The sequence below is a fragment of the Bombina bombina genome, chromosome 5 (assembly GCF_027579735.1).
Source record: "Bombina bombina isolate aBomBom1 chromosome 5, aBomBom1.pri, whole genome shotgun sequence".
NCBI classification, from domain to species: domain Eukaryota; kingdom Metazoa; phylum Chordata; class Amphibia; order Anura; family Bombinatoridae; genus Bombina; species Bombina bombina.
The window spans coordinates 301,183,278-301,204,488 of record NC_069503.1 but is presented as its reverse complement, the minus strand read 5'-3'; the positions used below and the strand labels follow the sequence as shown (position 1 = coordinate 301,204,488).

The following is a 21,211-nucleotide window of genomic DNA, read 5'->3' as shown; positions in this document are numbered from 1 at the left end:
TCTCAAAGACCTGAAGGAAACAGTCAATATCCTCCTCCTCTTCCTTGTAGGCTCGAAAGGCCCCATGGGGTAGCTTGTGCGGTCGAAGAGCCGGCACTCCATGGGCTGATGGAGCCCCTCCTATGGACTGGTGGATTTCTGCTAACTTGAGCTGGGTAACATCCGAAATGATCTTGGTGATGACCTCCTCTGGTGGCCGGTTGTCAAATAACGCCAACAGCCACTGCACTTCACGCTGTCAGGATAGGTTAAGTCCAGAGTTAGACCCAAATGCTAAAATGAAGTTAGAATAACACTCTAGCACTGTGAGTATATTCCAGGACCTGACCCTGCGACAGCTGCAATAGTATACTCACAGAAATTAACTGGAAGATGGCACAGCAGGGTCAGGAGAAGAACTTCAGGTAGTTAGGGTAAACCAAAAGAGTAATCCATCAAGCAATAACCGGTAACAAGGAATCAGGCAGGCAGGGGTTAACCAGAAGGATTTGTCAAACAAGCAAAGTCCAGCAATGAGTAATCATGCAGTTTGGGGTTAAACAGTAGAATGGTCAAACAAGCAAAGTTCCAGCAGCGTGTAATCAGGCAGTATGGGGTTAAACAGTAGAATGGTCAAACAAGCAAAGACCAGCAACGTGTAATAAGGCAGTTTGGGGTTAAACAGTAGAATGGTCAAACAAGCAAAGTTCAGCAACGTATAATCCAGGCAGTATGAGGTTAAACAGAGAAATGTCCAAACAAGCAATAGTCCAGATAACAGGAATCAGGCAGGAAGGGTTAAGCGGGTTAGGAGTTAAACAAGCCAGCAATTCTTGATTCAAACAAGTAATCCAAAAGTTACTTACAAGCCAGGAATAGAACAAACAGGCCCCGAGGTGAGGAGACGCCCGAATAAGAAGGCCCAATGACGTCAGCAGAAGGGGCCGAGGGGAACAGGGTTGCATAGCAACCAAGAAAGCGCTACCGTGCTGTCAAAGAGAAAAGGAAGCGATCAGCAGCTGAGCTGAGCGATCGCGACACGCTGTACATCAGACGTGGATGTACCCGGAGTAGATACTGTACTTGCGGCTGAACTTGGCGTTGTAACGGATAGCTCATTGCCCCGGTCGTCATCCGAACCGCCGGCGGCCTGGTCCTCTCCCAGCATTTCTCTGGTGGGGGTAGTTCTGTACCTGGTACCCGCATTCTTTCCTCCAGTCTCCATTCAATATTACTTCTAGCTGGTGGTTTGAATGTCCCAGGAAGTTGGAAGCATCCCACTGCTGCCAGCCAATGTGACGGATACCCCCGGCTACCCTGACTGGGTTGCTCCGCCAAACGGGTTCTGCTTCCTTCCTGCCAACTGCAGCTATGTAGCTGGCAAGTGACCACAGCCTGTAGCCACCCCTGATACCCGACAGCACCAGTACTCAGGGTCCTCAAGGTCCCACCCTGTGGCAGGCTCCAGCTGGATAGCTCTGCCTGAGGATCCTTTCTCTGCCTGGAACAGGATGCTATGTAGCCCAGGAAAGTGATTTTAGCTGGAACCAACCCAAATAACTAGACACACTAGCATTCAGGTTAGACAGGAACTCATTTTATTGAAAACACACACTCCTTTTATACAGTCAGCTCATCTTGATAAGACCCTGGACAATCCCACTATTTTCCCGCCATTCCCACCCCTCCAGACAGCCCGGCACCTCCATAGGAGCCACAGTCCCACATAATCCCAATACATATGGGTGGCGGTTTCGGGGTGATCCCGGTGGAGCGGCGGCACTTCCAGGGTGTCATTTTAAAGCTCTCAGTCCCCAGATTTCACTGGGGACCAGAGTTACAGTCCATTGAAGTTATGAGGTTAGGGGTGTCTAAAACCCCTGGTTCCCAAAGGAGCTCCCCTCAATTTCACCACCCCTTGTACTCCCCAGGGGCTACTAATCCCAAAAAGAGCGGAGCTCTGAAGCACATGGTTGATGGAGCGACCTGGGTTAAAGTTACTGGGTGTTCTGCTGTCCTGGGGCCGACCGGGAGTTCCAGGAGCCTGGCCAGCCTGAGAGGGGTTGGGCGGGTGTCCGTTGTGAGGTGGGTTTTCCTGGTCATAAACCAACTCTTCTCTGAACACAAAAGGAAGCAAAAACAAAGCAAACAAACAACTTCCAGAGATGGTGGTTGCTCTGAGGAGCCCAAAACCACTGAGAAACAACAGGGGTGAGGTTGTAGGGTGGTGGGGATTTAACCCTTGCAGCCCAGTATCCGTGACATTTGGTTTCTTAAATGGCTTGGATTTATTCCAATTTGAGGAAGGCTTCCAATTGGAAACAAATTCCTTGGGGGAAGGATTAGATTTTTGTTCCTTATTCTGATGAAAGGAACGAAAACGGTTAGAAGCCTTAGATTTACCCTTAGGTTTCTTATCCTGAGGCAGAAAAACTCCCTTTCCCCCAGTAACAGTTGAAATAATAGAATCCAACTGAGAACCAAATAAATTATTACCTTGGAAAGAAAGAGATAGTAATCTAGATTTAGATGTCATATCAGCATTCCAAGATTTAAGCCACAAAGCTCTTCTATCTAAAATAGCTAAAGACATGGATCTAACATCAATTTTAATAATATAAAAAATGGCATCACAAATAAAATGATTAGCATATTGCAGTAAGCGAATAATGCTAGATATGTCAGAATCCAATTCTTGTTGCTCTAAATTCTCCAACCAGAAAGTTGATGCAGCCGCAACATCAGCCAAAGAAATTGCAGGTCTGAGAAGATGACCTGAATATAAATAGGCTTTCCTTAGATAAGATTCAAGTTTCCTATCTAAAGGATCCTTAAAGGAAGTACTATCTTCCATAGGAATAGTGGTACGTTTACGATAATGGCAGTAAAACAGAGTATATTTAAAAATTTGGAAAGAGAGTAGAGGACCTGCTGTCTCTGAGGTTATGCAGACCATTCAAGAACAGATAAGTTTTGAATCTTATCATCTTCAAGATTCTTCAGAAAAAAGAATCAAGAAATTTTTATATAATTGGTACAGCATCATCAAATATTACCCTCTATCTATACAAAAACAGATATTACAGCCCTTTCTATCCTCCAATAGTTTCGCAGAAATGGTTATATTGGAACTATTTCCTCATACATGGATAACAAATGTCTCTGAGATAAAAGCATGAGGTCCAGGGAATATAGAGTAGTAGTAGATAGCGAAAGGAGAGCAAAGAGAGGGGAGGAAAAGGGAAGGCTGTTGTCTTCCCTCCTTTCCTTTTTTTTTTTTTTTTTTCTCTCCCTTTTTCCTAAGTTTTAACTACTTTGTATTTTTCTTTTTTTTTGTGTGTGTGTGCTTTCCTCAGAGAGATTCTTCTGAGGGATCCAACCCTTAAAATGCTGATTAAAATTGTATAATACTTTGTTAGATGATCTATGAACTGTTTATCTTTTGTCATACATGTACTAATCACGTATTATATATGATATCAAATGTGAATATTGTATTGCTTGTCGGCAACTAATAAAAAGATTATTAAAAAAAAAAGAAAAAAAAAAAAGGAATAGTGGTACGTTTAGCAGGAGTAGAAATAGCCCCATCAACTTTGGGGATTTATTCCCAAAACTCTATAGAATTTTCTGGTAAAAGATACAATTTTTTAAACCTTGAAGAAGGAATAAAAGAAGTACCTGGCTTACTCCATTCCTTATAAATCATATCAGAAATAGCCTCAGGAATAGGAAAACCCCCTGGAGAAACCACAGGAGGTTTAAAAACAGCAGGCCTAATTAGCGGGCCTAATACCTCCTGCAATTGCAAAAGAGTAATCAATTGGAAAAAAGACTAAACCCCAGGTAAGAAAAAAAATTCTTAAAAATGTTTATTTTCCCCAAATATGAAACTGACAGTCTGCAGAAGGAAATACATGAACCTGACTCATCGCAAATATATGTACAATACATATATTTAGAACTTTATATAAATGCATAAAGTGCCAAACCATAGCTGGGGTGTCTTAAGTAATAAAAAACATACTTACCAAAAGACACCCATCCACATGTAGCAGATAGCCAAACCAGTACTGAAACAGTTATTAGTAGAGGTAATGGTAAATTGAGAGTATATCGTCGATCTGAAAAGGGAGGTAGGAGATGAATCTCTATGACCGATAACAGAGAACCTATGAAATAGGGAAATCATCGTATTCAATAAGTGATACTCCCTTCACGTCCCTCTGACATTCGCTGTACTCTGAGAGGAATCGGGCTTCAACAATGCTGAGAAGCGCATATCAAAGTAGAAATCTTAGCACAAACTTACTTCACCACCTCCATAGGAGGCAAAGTTTGTAGAACTGAGTTGTGGGTGTGGTGAGGGGTGTATTTATAGGCATTTTGAGGTTTGGGAAACTTTGCCCCTCCTGGTAGGATTGTATATCCCATACGTCACTAGCTCATGGACTCTTGCCAATTACATGAAAGAAATAATGGAAGTATATTGCAGAGTTGTTGTTGTTTTATATATATACTGTGTGTGTGTATATATATATATATATATATATATATATATATAATCAATTTATATTACAATCTCAAAGTGTTTAATATCTCTTTAAGAGATGTGACTTCATCCACTCTGTGGTAGCAGTCTATGATAAACTAAGCTAATGAACAGCTGTGTAGAAATCCTGTTTAATGAAGAAGACTGGATGTCTGGATGTCTCCTATACAAAGATAGATGCACTCTCATTTTGTATTCAGTTTGTTTGATAATGCTCACACCACATTCATTCTCCAGATCAGGGCCATTTTTAGGGCGGGCGAGGCGGGCAATTGCCCAGGGCGCTACTGCTGCATCACCAGCAGAACCATTACTTCTAAGGAAAGCTCAGCTATACTTTTTTTCTTTTTTGAGTGCACAATTTTCAGGGGCCGAATTATCATTGTCTGGTGGACATGATACACTGTAGCATATCATGTCCGCCAGACATAGCTGAATGCCAACAGCATACGCTGTCAGCATTTAACATTGCACAAGCAGTTCTAGTGAACTACTTGTGCAATGCCGCCCCCTGCACATTCGCAACCAATCGGCCGCTAGCAGGGGTCGCCAATTAGCCCGATCGTATAGGATTGGGTGGATTGATGTCCGCAGCCTCAGAGATGCTGGACCAGTTAAGGAGCAGCGGTCTTAAAACCGCTGCTTCATAACTGCTGTTTCCAGTGAACATGAAGGCTCACGCGGAAACGGGGGCATCAGGGACCGTTCGGCCCTTAATAAATCATCCCCTCAGTGTACACTGCCTGCTGACAGCCCAAATAGTTCAATTTTCTTTTAATTATTATAATTTTTTTTAAATACATGCTAGATAGCCTATGGGGGAGCATGAAGCAACCTGTGTGCTCTCCTACGCAGTAATACTCTATGTAACTAACCAAGATGACAGCGCAGGAAATCATAGAAGTTGCAGTTCTGGTGACCTCTTGTACTACAGCTTACTTGGTGCTCTGCATGTCATCATAGCAACAGGTAGTATGTATCAGATAGGTGCTGTGAGAGGCAGACATGGGGCAAAATTACCACTCGGTCCTGGAAATAATGGATATTTAAAATGCGTGTGTATTCTCACCAAAGCAGGGTTCCCTAAATGGATAACTCGCCAAACTGCTAGCAGGATTTGAAGCAAGTGTGCTCATTAACTGAGTAACTCGCACAGCCATATATCCTAAAATGTAACGCACACTATCTTTTTCACAGCAGCGCGCTCCCATACTGCTCTTCTTAGAGCGCATACTTGTAATACCTAATAGAGGTGTGAGAGCATGCTGCTGTATAAAGTTATAGGGCTAAATTACAACTGGCCCATTTTTTCTTGTTTTTTTTTGCATAAACGAAAACTCAGCTAGGATTTTAATGTTTGCGCTTTTTGGGTTGCGTTCGTATTACAAGTCTATAAAAACTTATTTTGCGCCAGCGTTAACCCGAATAGCGCAAAAAGAAATCAATGGATAAAAAAAAAGTAGTAAAAAACACCCGAGATCGCGCAAACTCAATCGTCTTTTCGCATTCCCCATAGAAGTCAGTGGGGAAAAAAATTGCTGAAAAAAACAAACACCCATCGCACATGCAATAGCATATTCGCATTAGCAAATGTCAAATATTTATAGTACATACATAGTTAAAATCTGTATTAAATATAAATATTGCATTTATCATGTTTTTATCTGCTTAATGGCAAAGGGCTATATAATACTTAGAAAAAAGGTAGAAGACTCACTCGATTAAAAATGGCTTTTATTAAATCACTTAAAAGAAGAATGACAACAGCCACACAACAAATAAACTAGAGAGGTGCGCAAAGGGCTATAATATACTAATATATATGTGTACATATATATTGTTTTATATGTGTATATATGACTGTAAATACTTATTAATGTATTTATATGTGTATATATATATGTATGTGCAGATTTATAAATATATATATATATATATATATATATATATATATATATATACATACATACATACATACATACATACATACATACATACATACATACATACATACATGTACATACAAGTAGAATGTTACAGGTCAGAGAACTGATCTGTGAACAAGCGGCACTCAGAATTGCGCTGATCAGAAAGGAGGAAGTCCTTAGCAGCTATTAAAAGACAAATGCATCAGAGGGTAGCATATAGCTCCCCAATAATGTAAAAGTTAGAATGTATATACAAGTGTATAACAGCGCTTAAGAATTCCTTATCTCTAACAGTAAGTATGGATTAAATACTAAATAAACGGATGAATAAAATTAGGATTAAAATACAGAAAAATGATAAAATGTAGTGAAATAGTCTTATAAGTGATAAAGAAAATGGCAAAAAAAATAAAAGTCCACTTGAATAATCTTTTTGTGAGGTGAATCCCCTTACCAGAATTTAACTCAATCTAATGAGGTAAGTTGCCGCACTGAAAGGGGTACTCAGATGCTGATGTAGGAAGGTCCGGAGTGACAAAGGGTGCCTGTAAGATCTCATCCACCTCTTGGAGTATGTAGATAGATTCACATCCAGTAGATTCCTTCCAGGATATTCTGATATGCCAACCACCTCTTGGCGTATGTAGCTTTAATATTTGCTTCCTCACAGGGAGATGAACCCATAAAAAAGAAAAATCATATATAGTGTAATACCGTTTTTAATATATGATTAAAAGCAAAACAAGCAATCATTGAACTCACATGAAGTAACCTCAAACACTGTGAGGTATGTTTATGGCATAAATAAAAATTGTTCCATACAGTTAAAGTGCAGATGGCAGTGTAACCAGAATTCCAAACGTCCACAATTAACAATGGGTGTAGGCAGCAGTCCGATACGATTACCAAATGTTTCCTCCTCAAGTTTAAAAATAACAGATGAAATAAACTAAGATGTGTAAAATAAATAATATATATATATATATATATATATATATATATATATATATATACACATACATACATACATACACACGCACACATATACAAAAGGCATGTATATATGATTTTCTTTATGGTACCCTCTAGAGTTCTATATATTATTGAAAGTAGAGCCCCTTCTTTATGGTGTGCAAAACTGGTTGCCATTGGTTACTCCTATCAAAAAGACATTCCAAGACATTCCATTCAGTACGGCATCTTTTCCTGGAGCTTTGAAATTGTGGCACATGTCCTAGGCTGAATGATGAGGATGTTTGTGTGCTTAACATAGCCTGAAATTTTTTTTTTTGTTTAGTGTGTGTGTGTATGTATATATTTTAGAATTTTGCTATGGGCAACAAATGGCCTAAAAATGACCCTGCTCTGGAATCGGCCTTATTATGCTTTCATGGAAAGGGGCCAACTTTTAGCCAAGAAGACCAAAAAAGTAAAAAAGTGGTCAGTTTGATGTGTTTAATTTTTTTAAATTGTACATTGTGTCTGAATATGTAATTTTGTTTTTCATTACTGTAAAAGAGTGTCGGCACACTTGCTTTGCCAAATGTTAAACAACAATATTTCTGTTGCAGTGATCGGCTTAATTTTTACCGGGAGGTTCAGCCAATAGATCTTCCTCATTGTCAGCTCTTAAAAGGAATTGGTAAGTATTCGTCTTATTGTTTCTATGAAAATAATTCCTAAACTGACACTGTAAATACATTTAAAATGTGATTAACAGTTTTGTATTTAACAGTACTGAAGACCTGTAACAGGTTAACTGTCTTTAAATATCCATATCTGTTTGTTAATTCAGCTTTAGCTCAATATTTATTTTTGTGAACTCTTAGTTTCTATACAATGGAGATATACTATGGGATAAAATGCGTTGTTTAAATATTCATAAAATGGTTTTCTAGGGTGACTAGGCTTTATTTTAGTTGCTTTAAATGAAAATGAACCATCACCACCTATATAGAAGAAAAGCGTTTGAGATCCATTGGAGAATAGCTGTGCTGGTACAATTTGAATTTCTTCAAATATAAATTTTGTGATGCCATACTGTTTTCTAGCTGTACTGTAATGGACTGGACTGGACTGAACTGGACTAGACAACAGTACTATAAATGCAAATTTACATAGCTGAATGGCAAATTGCAGAAAGTGTTGGTATAATGAAAAATAAATGTAGATAGATTTGTCCACTTTCTAATATGGCTGCTGCACCATGTGACAAGTTCCTTAGGTGAATCTAGATTGCAACATAAGTTACTATGGAATATTATTGGCTGAAGAGAAAAAATAAATTTTAATATTGACAAAAATCCATCACTCAAACTAATATGGCTGCTAGATCACATGGCATAAATTAAGTTTTGAATAAATTTGGTAATTTGCCAAAGACACCTATGTAAACTATATTACACACCGTAGTGGACTCCATAGTTATCAATCAATGTGGCAAATTTGAAGCATTTTTGTCCACCGGATTTCATTTCATAAGACTCTACAAAACAAAATTATTTTTTTTTGGAGAATCTTTTTTTTTTTTTTTTTTTTTTTACTGATTTTAAAACCGTGAATAAAAAATTAAATGCATATGAAATGTCTGCCACACAGTTTAATATATAGCTTTTACATTGTACATAGTCATTCAAGAATTTGTATACATTTTTGAATTAAATATGGCTGTTACGTGGTGTGAACTTTGATCCCTATATTGCCTTTGTGAATCATGCCTTTAACAGAGGCGTAACTAGAAACCACAGGGCCCAGGTGCAAAAATCTAAGAAGGCCCCCCCCCCAAAAAAAAATAAAGGTGAATTTGATACATCTATTTTTTTTTATATTTTTATTTAAAAAAAAGAATTGGAATCTGGGCCTGACCCTCGGAGGCCCGGTCATGTTGCGACCCTCTGCACCTCCTGTAGTTCTGCACCTGGCCTTTAAGTAGATGAGGGCCAGATTCTGAAAAACTCGGTATGGAGATAAACCTTCAGCTTGATTTACTGAACATTATATTGTAAAGTAAGTGCCTCACCTTAAAATAAAGCATATTAGTGAAATCTTCTTAATGAGGTACACAGCTCTGAAGGTAAAAATTGCCTTTAAACAATCCCTCATGAGCCTCATAATACTGACGAGACATCTTGTAGAATCTGGCCCCAAGTGTCTAATACACTGTAACATATTTTGAATGTTTAATAATAATAGTACAATAAATTTTAAACTACGAATTTGAATGATGACTGAAAAGGTTAATGGCTCTTTGCAGCCATATAGATTTTGGAGAAAATTAAGTTTTGAATACATTTGGTAATTTGCCAAAGACTCCTATGTAAACTTTATCTTCATTAATTTGTCTTGAGCCCTATATGGCAGCTCTGTTTGGGGTTGATCACACTCTATTGGCTATCTACTTATGAAAATGCTTTTTGTTTTGGTTTCCGGACAAATTAGTCACTGTGTTTTTCAAGTGATCACAATCCAAAATGAAAAGGATCTATTAATAACTGATACCCAGAAAATATGTTGTTTGATAATAGAAGTAAATTTGAAAAAAAAAATTCTAATTGAACACTTTATTTGAATCAGAAGGTTTAATTGTGACTTCCATGTCCCTATAATGTCATGAAAGCTGTTCCATTCAATTAGTTTGAGGCAAAATATGTTTAAGGGTATCTGGTGTCTTTAGTACAGAGAGTGGGATATAGATAAAGCGCCTAAAGGACAATGGTACCTGTAGCTCTGAACAAAGGCTGCCTAGCCAGCCTGGGAATAAATAAATTAGTATGGAGTGTGTTCAGAGCGCCTCAAATTGGGCAAGGTGATTAGGTTTTCTTGTGGCTATAAATCCCTTATAAGTGACTTGAATAAATCCCAAGTATGATTATTCAAGTGGATGGATGCAAAATTGTAAAATGAAATTAAGTTAAAAACAATAATTTAATACACAAATTTAAATTCAAATTGTGGATCCACAATGAACAAATGATATTATAACTATATGAACAATAATCTTCTAAAAACAATCTCTAAAAACAATCCTTAAATCATCTCTAAAATACATATGAGTACAAAGAACAACAAGCGTGATGACACTAAGACTGATGTGCCGCTGATTGTCTCAAATTTATTTAATGCTGATTTCTCTTAAATTTTTATTATGTCTCTTTTTTTTTTTTTTAAGATTATCCTATTTTTTTTAAACTGCAGGCTATCTCGGATAACAATTGCTGTTTATCACCTTTATTTATTAATTTGTATTATCATCTGTGCTCATCGCATGGATTGTATTATGCACACATCCATATCACATTGACAATTACACTATCACACTTTTCCAGTGCTTTATATATTTCTCTAGAATCGACTGCTGCCTAATACTGATTGCACCATGCACTTTTTCTATACCAATCATTAACTTGTATCACATTCACATCCTTTTCTTGGTGTGTCTTATATGTTTTTCTTTTACAACTGACTTGCTGTTTGATACTGATTTGCACTATGCACTTTTAAAAATCACATTGATAATTTGTATTACATTACATTTCTTTCTGTGTCTCACACATTTTTTTTCATACCGATTTGCACTATGCACCTTTACTATACATTTTTGGAATTTTGCACGTTATATTATGTGTATTTAACATCTAAGTTATTCTATTTTTATAATTATTTATAGCCTACTATTGTATTTTGCACCTTATACTATCTATTTGCAATGTCTGGGTTAGATGTTTTAATACATTTCGTTGCCTTTTTTTTCTACTTGTGCAATGACAATAAAAGGAATCTAATCTAATCTAAATTGGCTATCGTATCTTGCTGGCGAATACTAGTGTGGTGCCTTGACTCCTAAATATATATGAAAGGATGGGTTACTGCGCAGTAAGTGCTGTCAGGGTGACCAACAGTGTACTACTTCAAAGTGGTCTAGACTTAATTAGCAACCTTGTATCACAAATGTGAAAAAATGATGAAAATGTGCAGATGCAGTGGTGAATACTGAGAGTGTAGAAAAATTACAGAAAAAATGCACGTGCCAAAAATTAAAAAATGGACAATTTGTGTATGGGTGACAAAAATGGAAAGTGAGGAAAAAAATTACAAAAATGAGAAATAAAAAATAAATAAAAAAATTGAAAATAAAATTAAATTAGCTCAATGCAATATAATTAAGTCAGTGAAGTAATCCATTAATGTGATAAAAAAGTCAAACTTGTTTCCTGGTGGTGAGAATTCCAGTGATGAGAATCGTGCTTTTTCCTGGTGGCCTCTCTGTTATCCAAATAATTTGAAGTGTCCTGTAGAAATGTAAATAATAGTGTAGATTGCACAAACTCTATATAAAAGACTGAAAATGAGCTTACCAGCTAGTTGTCAATGCGTTTTGGCCCCTCCAAAGCCTTTCTCAAGACTAGTAGCTGTCTGTGGCTGGTAGCCCTTTAAACTGAATTCTGCCCCACTTACTTAATTGGGGGCGTGGTCTAGTACCGGATGTTATGTATGCATATGTTCTTATCTGTCCAAACTAAGGCCTAGATTTGGAGTTCGGCGGTAGCCGTCAAAACCAGCGTTAGAGGCTCCTAACGCTGGTTTTAGGCTACCGCCGGTATTTGGAGTCAGTGATTAAAGGGTCTAACGCTCACTTTTCAGCCGCGACTTTTCCATACCGCAGATCCCCCTACGCCATTTGCGTAGCCTATATTTTCAATGGGATCTTTCTAACGCCGGTATTTAGAGTCGTTTCTGAAGTGAGCGTTAGAGCTCTAACGACAAGATTCCAGCCGCCTGAAAATAGCAGGAGTTAAGAGCTTTCTGGCTAACGCCGGTTCATAAAGCTCTTAACTACTGTACCCTAAAGTACACTAACACCCATAAACTACCTATGTACCCCTAAACCGAGGCCCCCCCACATCGCCGACACTCGATTAAAATTTTTAACCCCTAATCTGCCGACCGCCACCTACGTTATATTTATGTACCCCTAATCTGCTGCCCCTAACCCCGCCGACCCCTGTATTATATTTATTAACCCCTAACCTGCCCCCCACAACATCGCCGCCAGCTACTTAAAATAATTAACCCCTAATCTTCCGACCGCAAAGCGCCGCCACCTACGTTATCCCTATGTACCCCTAATCTGCTACCCCTAACACCGCCGACCCCTATATTATATTTATTAACCCCTAATCTGCCCCCCTCAACGTCGCCGACACCTGCCTACACTTATTAACTCCTAATCTGCCGAGCGGACCTGAGCGCTACTATAATAAAGTTATTAACCCCTAATCCGCCTCACTAACCCTATCATAAATAGTATTAACCCCTAATCTGCCCTCCCTAACATCGCCGACACCTACCTTCAATTATTAACCCCTAATCTTCCGATCGGAGCTCACCGCTATTCTAATAAATGGATTAACCCCTAAAGCTAAGTCTAACCCTAACACTAACACCCCCCTAAGTTAAATATAATTTACATCTAACGAAATAAATTAACTCTTATTAAATAAATGATTCCTATTTAAAGCTAAATACTTACCTGTAAAATAAATCCTAATATAGCTACAATATAAATTAGAATTATATTATAGCTATTTTAGGATTAATATTTATTTTACAGGCAACTTTGTAATTATTTTAACCAGGTACAATAGCTATTAAATAGTTAAGAACTATTTAATAGTTACCTAGTTAAAATAATAACAAATTTACCTGTAAAATAAATCCTAACCTAAGATATAATTAAACCTAACACTACCCTATCAATAAATTAATTAAATAAACTACCTACAATTACCTACAATTAACCTAACACTACACTATCAATAAATTAATTAAACACAATTCCTACAAATAAATACAATTAAATAAACTAGCTAAAGTACAAAAAATAAAAAATAACTAAGTTACAGAAAATAAAAAAATATTTACAAACATAAGAAAAATATTACAACAATTTTAAACTAATTACACCTACTCTAAGCCCCCTAATAAAATAACAAAGCCCCCCAAAATAAAAAATTCCCTACCCTATTCTAAATTAAAAAAGTTACAAGCTCTTTTACCTTACCAGCCCTGAACAGGGCCCTTTGCGGGGCATGCCCCAAGAAGTTCAGCTCTTTTGCCTGTAAAAAAAAACATACAATACCCCCCCAACATTACAACCCACCACCCACATACCCCTAATCTAACCCAAACCCCCCTTAAATAAACCTAACACTAAGCCCCTGAAGATCTTCCTACCTTGTCTTCACCATACCAGGTTCACCGATCCGTCCTGGCTCCAAGATCTTCATCCAACCCAAGCGGGGGTTGGCGATCCATCATCCGGTGCTGAAGAGGTCCAGAAGAGGCTCCAAAGTCTTCCTCCTATCCGGCAAGAAGAGGACATCCGGACCGGCAAACATCTTCTCCAAGCGGCATCTTCAATCTTCTTCCATCCGGTGCGGAGCTGGTCCATCTTGAAGCAGGCGACGCGGATCCATCCTCTTCTTCCGTTGTCTCCCGACGAATGACGGTTCCTTTAAGGGACGTCATCCAAGATGGCGTCCCTCGAATTCCGATTGGCTGATAGGATTCTATCAGCCAATCGGAATTAAGGTAGGAATTTTCTGATTGGCTGATGGAATCAGCCAATCAGAATCAAGTTCAATCCGATTGGCTGATCCAATCAGCCAATCAGATTGAGCTCGCATTCTATTGGCTGATCGGAACAGCCAATAGAATGCGAGCTCAATCTGATTGGCTGATTGGATCAGCCAATCGGATTGAACTTGATTCTGATTGGCTGATTCCATCAGCCAATCAGAATATTCCTACCTTAATTCCGATTGGCTGATAGAATCCTATCAGCCAATCGGAATTCGAGGGACGCCATCTTGGATGACGTCCCTTAAAGGAACAGTCATTCGTCGTTCAGTCGTCGGTCCGGATGGATGTTCCGCGCTGGAGGTCTTCAGGATCCTGCCGCTTCGCTCCTGATGGAAGAAGATCGAAGATGCCGCTTGGAGAAGATGTTTGCCGGTCAGGATGTCCTCTTCTTGCCGGATAGGAGGAAGACTTTGGAGCCTCTTCTGGACCTCTTCAGCACCGGATTATGGATCGCCAACCCCCGCTTGGGTTGGATGAAGATCTTGGAGCCAGGACGGATCGGTGATACCTGGATGGTGAAGACAATTTAGGAAGATCTTCAGGGGATTAGTGTTAGGTTTATTTAAGGGGGGTTTGGGTTAGATTAGGGGTATGTGGGTGGTGGGTTGTAATGTTGGGGGGGTATTGTATGTTTTTTTTTACAGGCAAAAGAGCTGAACTTCTTGGGGCATGCCCCGCAAAGGGCCCTGTTCAGGGCTGGTAAGGTAAAAGAGCTTGTAACTTTTTTAATTTAGAATAGGGTAGGGAATTTTTTATTTTGGGGGGCTTTGTTATTTTATTAGGGGGCTTAGAGTAGGTGTAATTAGTTTAAAATTGTTGTAATATTTTTCTTATGTTTGTAAATATTTTTTTATTTTCTGTAACTTAGTTATTTTTTATTTTTTGTACTTTAGCTAGTTTATTTAATTGTATTTATTTGTAGGAATTGTGTTTAATTAATTTATTGATAGTGTAGTGTTAGGTTAATTGTAGGTAATTGTAGGTAGTTTATTTAATTAATTTATTGATAGGGTAGTGTTAGGTTTAATTATATCTTAGGTTAGGATTTATTTTACAGGTAATTTTGTTATTATTTTAACTAGGTAACTATTAAATAGTTCTTAACTATTTAATAGCTATTGTACCTGGTTAAAATAATTACAAAGTTGCCTGTAAAATAAATATTAATCCTAAAATAGCTATAATATAATTCTAATTTATATTGTAGCTATATTAGGATTTATTTTACAGGTAAGTATTTAGCTTTAAATAGGAATCATTTATTTAATAAGAGTTAATTTATTTCGTTAGATGTAAATTATATTTAATTTAGGGGGGTGTTAGTGTTAGGGTTAGACTTAGCTTTAGGGGTTAATCCATTTATTAGAATAGCGGTGAGCTCCGATCGGAAGATTAGGGGTTAATAATTGAAGGTAGGTGTCGGCGATGTTAGGGAGGGCAGATTAGGGGTTAATACTATTTATGATAGGGTTAGTGAGGCGGATTAGGGGTTAATAACTTTATTATAGTAGCGCTCAGGTCCGCTCGGCAGATTAGGGGTTAATAAGTGTAGGCAGGTGTCGGCGACGTTGAGGGGGGCAGATTAGGGGTTAATAAATATAATATAGGGGTCGGCGATGTTAGGGCAGCAGATTAGGGGTACATAGGGATAACGTAGGTTGCGGCGGTTTACGGAGCGGCAGATTAGGGGTTAAAAAAAATATGCAGGTGTCAGCGATAGCGGGGGCGGCAGATTAGTGGTTAATAAGTGTAAGGTTAGGGGTGTTTAGACTCGGGGTACATGTTAGAGTGTTAGGTGCAGACGTAGGAAGTGTTTCCCCATAGCAAACAATGGGGCTGCGTTAGGAGCTGAACGCTGCTTTTTTGCAGGTGTTAGGTTTTTTTTCAGCTCAAACAGCCCCATTGTTTCCTATGGGAGAATCGTGCACGAGCACGTTTTTGAGGCCGGCCGCGTCCGTAAGCAACGCTGGTATCGAGAGTTGCATTTGCGGTAAAAATGCTCTACGCTCCTTTTTTGGAGCCTAACGCAGCATTTGTTTGAACTCTCGATACCAGAGTTAAATTTATGGTGCGGCCAGAAAAAAGCCTGCGGAGCGTTAACAGCCCTTTTACCGCCGAACTCCAAATCTAGGCCTAAGTCTTTGTTGAACCTTAATGAAATCGTTATAAAAACATTATAATATCTGTATATTTCTATAAAAATATCATTAGCTTTTGAGTTAATGTTCTATTTTAGAAGTTCATTTGATATCGGCTAATGATCGTCATATGTCCAATAGTGATGTCCAGTTCATGAACGAATCGTTCTTTTGAACTGGTTCTTTTCACTGAACTGTGTGAATCAGTTCACCAGACTGAACTGATTCGTTTCAAACAGTTCAGTTCCTGAGTCTGCAGCAGCACTGGGAATACGATCCTAGAGTGAGTTCTGCTTCTGCTAACTCCTCCTTTATGAATCACACAGCAGAATCTCACTCTAGGATCATATTACCAGTGTTGTTGAATCAGTGAACTGTTAACTAACTTGTTTGCAATGAATCACTCTGTTAACAGTACACTGATTCAAAGAGTAATATGCCATTTCTGTATTGTGTTACACTTTCTCAATCAATAGCATTTTATTTGTTAGCTACCCGTATTTCTTTCCCCACAATTGCTTTTTTAATGAAGTGTGTAGAAAACCACAATGTACGTTAGACATTCTTTTTTTTTTTTTTTTTTACATAATGCTGTCTTGTTACTACATTAGGGCTACTACATATTCTAAAATAAAGAACCACAGTTCTTTATGTGTTTAACCCCCAAAGGGGCTAAACCAGTGATGTGCGGTGACTTCAGAGGCTGGTGAGGCAGTGTCTAGGAATCGGATACGCCTTCATTCTTTAGATATCCTTTGTTGAAGAAATAGCAATTGCACATGGGCGAGCCAATATCTATATGCAGCCACCATTCAGTATCTACTGAGCATATTTAGATATGATTTTCAACAAAGGATATCTGATTTTCTTCATTCTTTTGATATCCTTTGTTGAAAAGCATATCTAAATATGCTTATAAGCTATTGAGCATATTTAGATATGAATTTCAACAAAGGATATCAAAAGAATGAAGGAAATCAGATATCCTTTGTTGAAATTCATATCTAAATATGCTCAATAGCTACTGAGCATATTTAGATATGCTTTTAAACAAAGGATATCAAAAGAATGAAGAAAATCAGATATCCTTTGTTGAAATTCATATCTAAATATGCTCAGTAGCTACAGAGCATATTTAGATATGCTTTTCAAAGGATATAAAAGAATGAAGAAAAAAAATATCCTTTGTTGAAAATCATATCTAAATATGCTCAATAGCTACTGAGCATATTTAGATATGCTTTTCAACAAAGGATATCAAAAGAATGAAGAAAATCAGATATCCTTTGTTGAAATTCATATCTAAATATGCTCAGTAGCTACAGAGCATATTTAGATATGCTTTTCAAAGGATATAAAAGAATGAAGAAAACCAGATATCCTTTGTTGAAAATCATATCTAAATATGCTCAGTAGATACTGAGCATATTTAGATATGCTTTTCAACAAAGGATATCAAAAGAATGAAGAAAACCAGATATCCTTTGTTGAAATTCATATCTAAATATGCTCAGTAGCTTCTAAGCATATTTAGATATGCGTTTCATCAAAGGATATCAATAGAATGAAAAAAAATCAGATATTAGATGTAAATTGGAAAGTTATTTAAAGTTGCATGCTCTTTCTAAATCATGAAAGAAAACATATGGGTTTCATCTCCCTTTCAATGGTGTCTTTGAAAACTGGTCAACTTAGTAAACATCTGTTTTTAGTCTAAAGGATTGTAACAGAAACTCTTGCCAGATAACAAAATGCTTGCACTGATTATGAGATCTAGAAATCCAGGCCCATTAAAATATGTTTCAAACATACTTTTTTACTTCAATGCTGCAAATTATGCTTATAGATTCCTTCATTATTCAGTAAATATAAAAATGTCGTGAACCAGTGGCAGCTGGTGAACAGGTATAGGCACAGACAAAGGCTGTGGTGGACATTTTACAAAGTAAAGACCGTAGTGAAGGACAACAAGGTCACTATTTATACAAATGAAAACATAAGAGTGCACGGTCTTACCTTCTCAGAGACAGCAATTTCTCCACTTTCTATGATGATAATGAAATTTTTCTGCAAGTCCCTTTGAAATTAAAATGTAAAAACATAATTTATGCTTACCTGATAAATTCCTTTCTTCTGTAGTGTGATCAGTCCACGGGTCATCATTACTTCTGGGATATTAACTGCTCCCCTACAGGAAGTGCAAGAGGATTCACCCAGCAGAGCTGTATATAGCTCCTCCCCTCTACGTCACTCCCAGTCATTCGACCAAGGACCAACGAGAAAGGAAAAGCCAAGGGTGAAGTGGTGACTGGAGTATAAATTAAAAAATATTTACCTGCCTTAAAAACAGGGCGGGCCGTGGACTGATCACACTACAGAAGAAAGGAATTTATCAGGTAAGCATAAATTATGTTTTCTTCTGTTAAGTGTGATCAGTCCACGGGTCATCATTACTTCTGGGATACCAATACCAAAGCAAAAGTACACGGATGACGGGAGGGATAGGCAGACTCTTTATACAGAAGGAACCACTGCCTGAAGAACCTTTCTCCCAAAAATAGCCTCCGATGAAGCAAAGGTGTCAAATTTGTAAAATTTGGAAAAAGTATGAAGCGAAGACCAAGTTGCAGCCTTGCAAATCTGTTCAACAGAGGCCTCATTCTTGAAGGCCCAAGTGGAAGCCACAGCTCTAGTAGAATGAGCTGTAATTCTTTCAGGGGGCTGCTGTCCAGCAGTCTCATAAGCTAAACGAATTATGCTACGAAGCCAAAAAGAAAGAGAGGTAGCGGAAGCTTTTTGACCTCTCCTCTGCCCAGAGTAAATGACAAACAGAGAAGACGTTTGTCGGAATTCCTTAGTTGCCTGCAAGTAAAATTTTAGAGCCCGGACTACATCCAGGTTGTGCAGTAGACGTTCCTTCTTTGAAGAAGGATTTGGGCATAAAGAAGGAACAACAATCTCTTGATTGATATTCCTGTAGTAACTACCTTAGGTAAGAACCCAGGTTTAGTACGCAGGACTACCTTATCCGAATGAAAAATCAAATAAGGAGAATCACAATGTAAGGCTGATAATTCCGAGACTCTTCGAGCCGAGGAAATAGCCATTAAAAATAGAACTTTCCAAGATAACAACTTTATATCAATGGAATGAGGGGGTTCAAACGGAACGCCCTGTAAAACATTAAGAACAAGGTTTAAACTCCATGGTGGAGCAACAGTTTTAAACACAGGCTTAATCCTGGCCAAAGCCTGACAAAAAGCCTGGACGTCAGGAACTTCTGACAGACGTTTGTGTAACAGAATGGACAGAGCTGAGATCTGTCCCTTTAATGAACTAGCAGAAAAACCCTTTTCTAAACCTTCTTGTAGAAAAGACAATATCCTAGGAATCCTAACCTTACTCCAAGAGTAACCTTTGGATTCACACCAATGTAGGTATTTACGCCATATCTTATGGTAAATCTTTCTGGTAACAGGTTTCCTAGTCTGTATTAAGGTACTAATAACTGACTCAGAAAACCCACGTCTTGATAAAATTAAGCGTTCAATTTCCAAGCAGTCAGCTTCAGAGAAGTTAGATTTTGATGTTTGAAGGGACCCTGTATCAGAAGGTCCTGTTTCAGAGGTAGAGACCAAGGCGGACAGGATGACATGTCCACCAGGTCTGCATACCAAGTCCTGCGTGGCCACGCAGGTGCTATTAGAATCACTGATGCTCTCTCTTGTTTGATTCTGGCTATCAATCGAGGAAGCAACGGGAAGGGTGGAAACACGTAAGCCATCCTGAAGTCCCAAGGTGCTGTCAGAGCATCTATCAGGACTGCTCCTGGATCCCTGGATCTGGACCCGTAACGAGGAAGCTTGGCGTTCTGTCGAGACGCCATGAGATCTATCTCTGGTTTGCCCCAACGTCGAAGTATTTGGGCAAAGACCTCCGGATGAAGTTCCCACTCCCCCGGATGAAAAGTCTGACGACTTAAGAAATCCGCCTCCCAGTTCTCCACTCCCGGGATGTGGATTGCTGACAGGTGGCAAGAGTGAGACTCTGCCCAGCGAATTATCTTTGATACTTCCATCATAGCTAGGGAGCTTCTTGTCCCTCCCTGATGGTTGATGTAAGCTACAGTCGTGATGTTGTCCGACTGAAACCTGATGAACCCCCGAGTTGTCAACTGGGGCCAAGCCAGGAGGGCATTGAGAACTGCTCTCAATTCCAGAATGTTTATTGGCAGGAGACTCTCCTCCTGACTCCATAGTCCCTGAGCCTTCAGGGAATTCCAGACGGCACCCCAACCTAGAAGGCTGGCGTCTGTTGTTACAATTGTCCAGTCTGGTCTGCTGAATGGCATCCCCCTGGACAGGTGTGGCCGAGAAAGCCACCATAGAAGAGAATTTCTGGTCTCTTGATCCAGATTCAGAGAAGGGGATAAGTCTGAGTAATCCCCATTCCACTGACCTAGCATGCACAGTTGCAGTGGTCTGAGGTGTAAGCGTGAAAAGGGTACTATGTCCATTGCCGCTACCATTAAGCCGATTACCTCCATACATTGAGCCACTGACGGGTGTTGAATGGAATGAAGAGTGCGGCAAGCACTTTGAATTCTTGATCGCCTGTCCTCTGTCAGGTAAATCTTCATTTCTACAGAATCTATAAGAGTCCCCAGGAAGGGAACTCTTGTGAGTGGAACGAGTGAACTTTTCTTTTCGTTCACCTTCCATCCATGTGACCTTAGAAATGCCAGCACTAACTCTGTATGAGATTTGGCAGTTTGAAAGCTTGAAGCTTGTATCAGAATGTCGTCTAGGTATGGAGCTACCGAGATTCCCCGCGGTCTTAGTACCGCCAGAAGAGCACCCAGAACCTTTGTGAAGATTCTTGGCGCTGTAGCCAATCCGAATGGAAGAGCCACAAACTGGTAATGCCTGTCTAGAAAGGCAAACCTTAGGTACCGGTAATGATCTTTGTGAATC

General features: G+C 38.8%; 1 protein-coding gene across 1 annotated transcript in view; it reads left to right on the top strand.

The window, feature by feature from the left end:
- The window catches only part of LOC128660296 (serum paraoxonase/arylesterase 2), a 221,747-nt gene that overhangs the window by 68,715 nt on the left and 131,821 nt on the right, over positions 1 to 21,211 (top strand). The window contains exon 2 of the mRNA XM_053714070.1: positions 8,031 to 8,101. Coding sequence (XP_053570045.1) covers positions 8,031 to 8,101 — 71 coding nt within the window. The remainder of the gene's footprint in view (positions 1 to 8,030; positions 8,102 to 21,211) is intronic.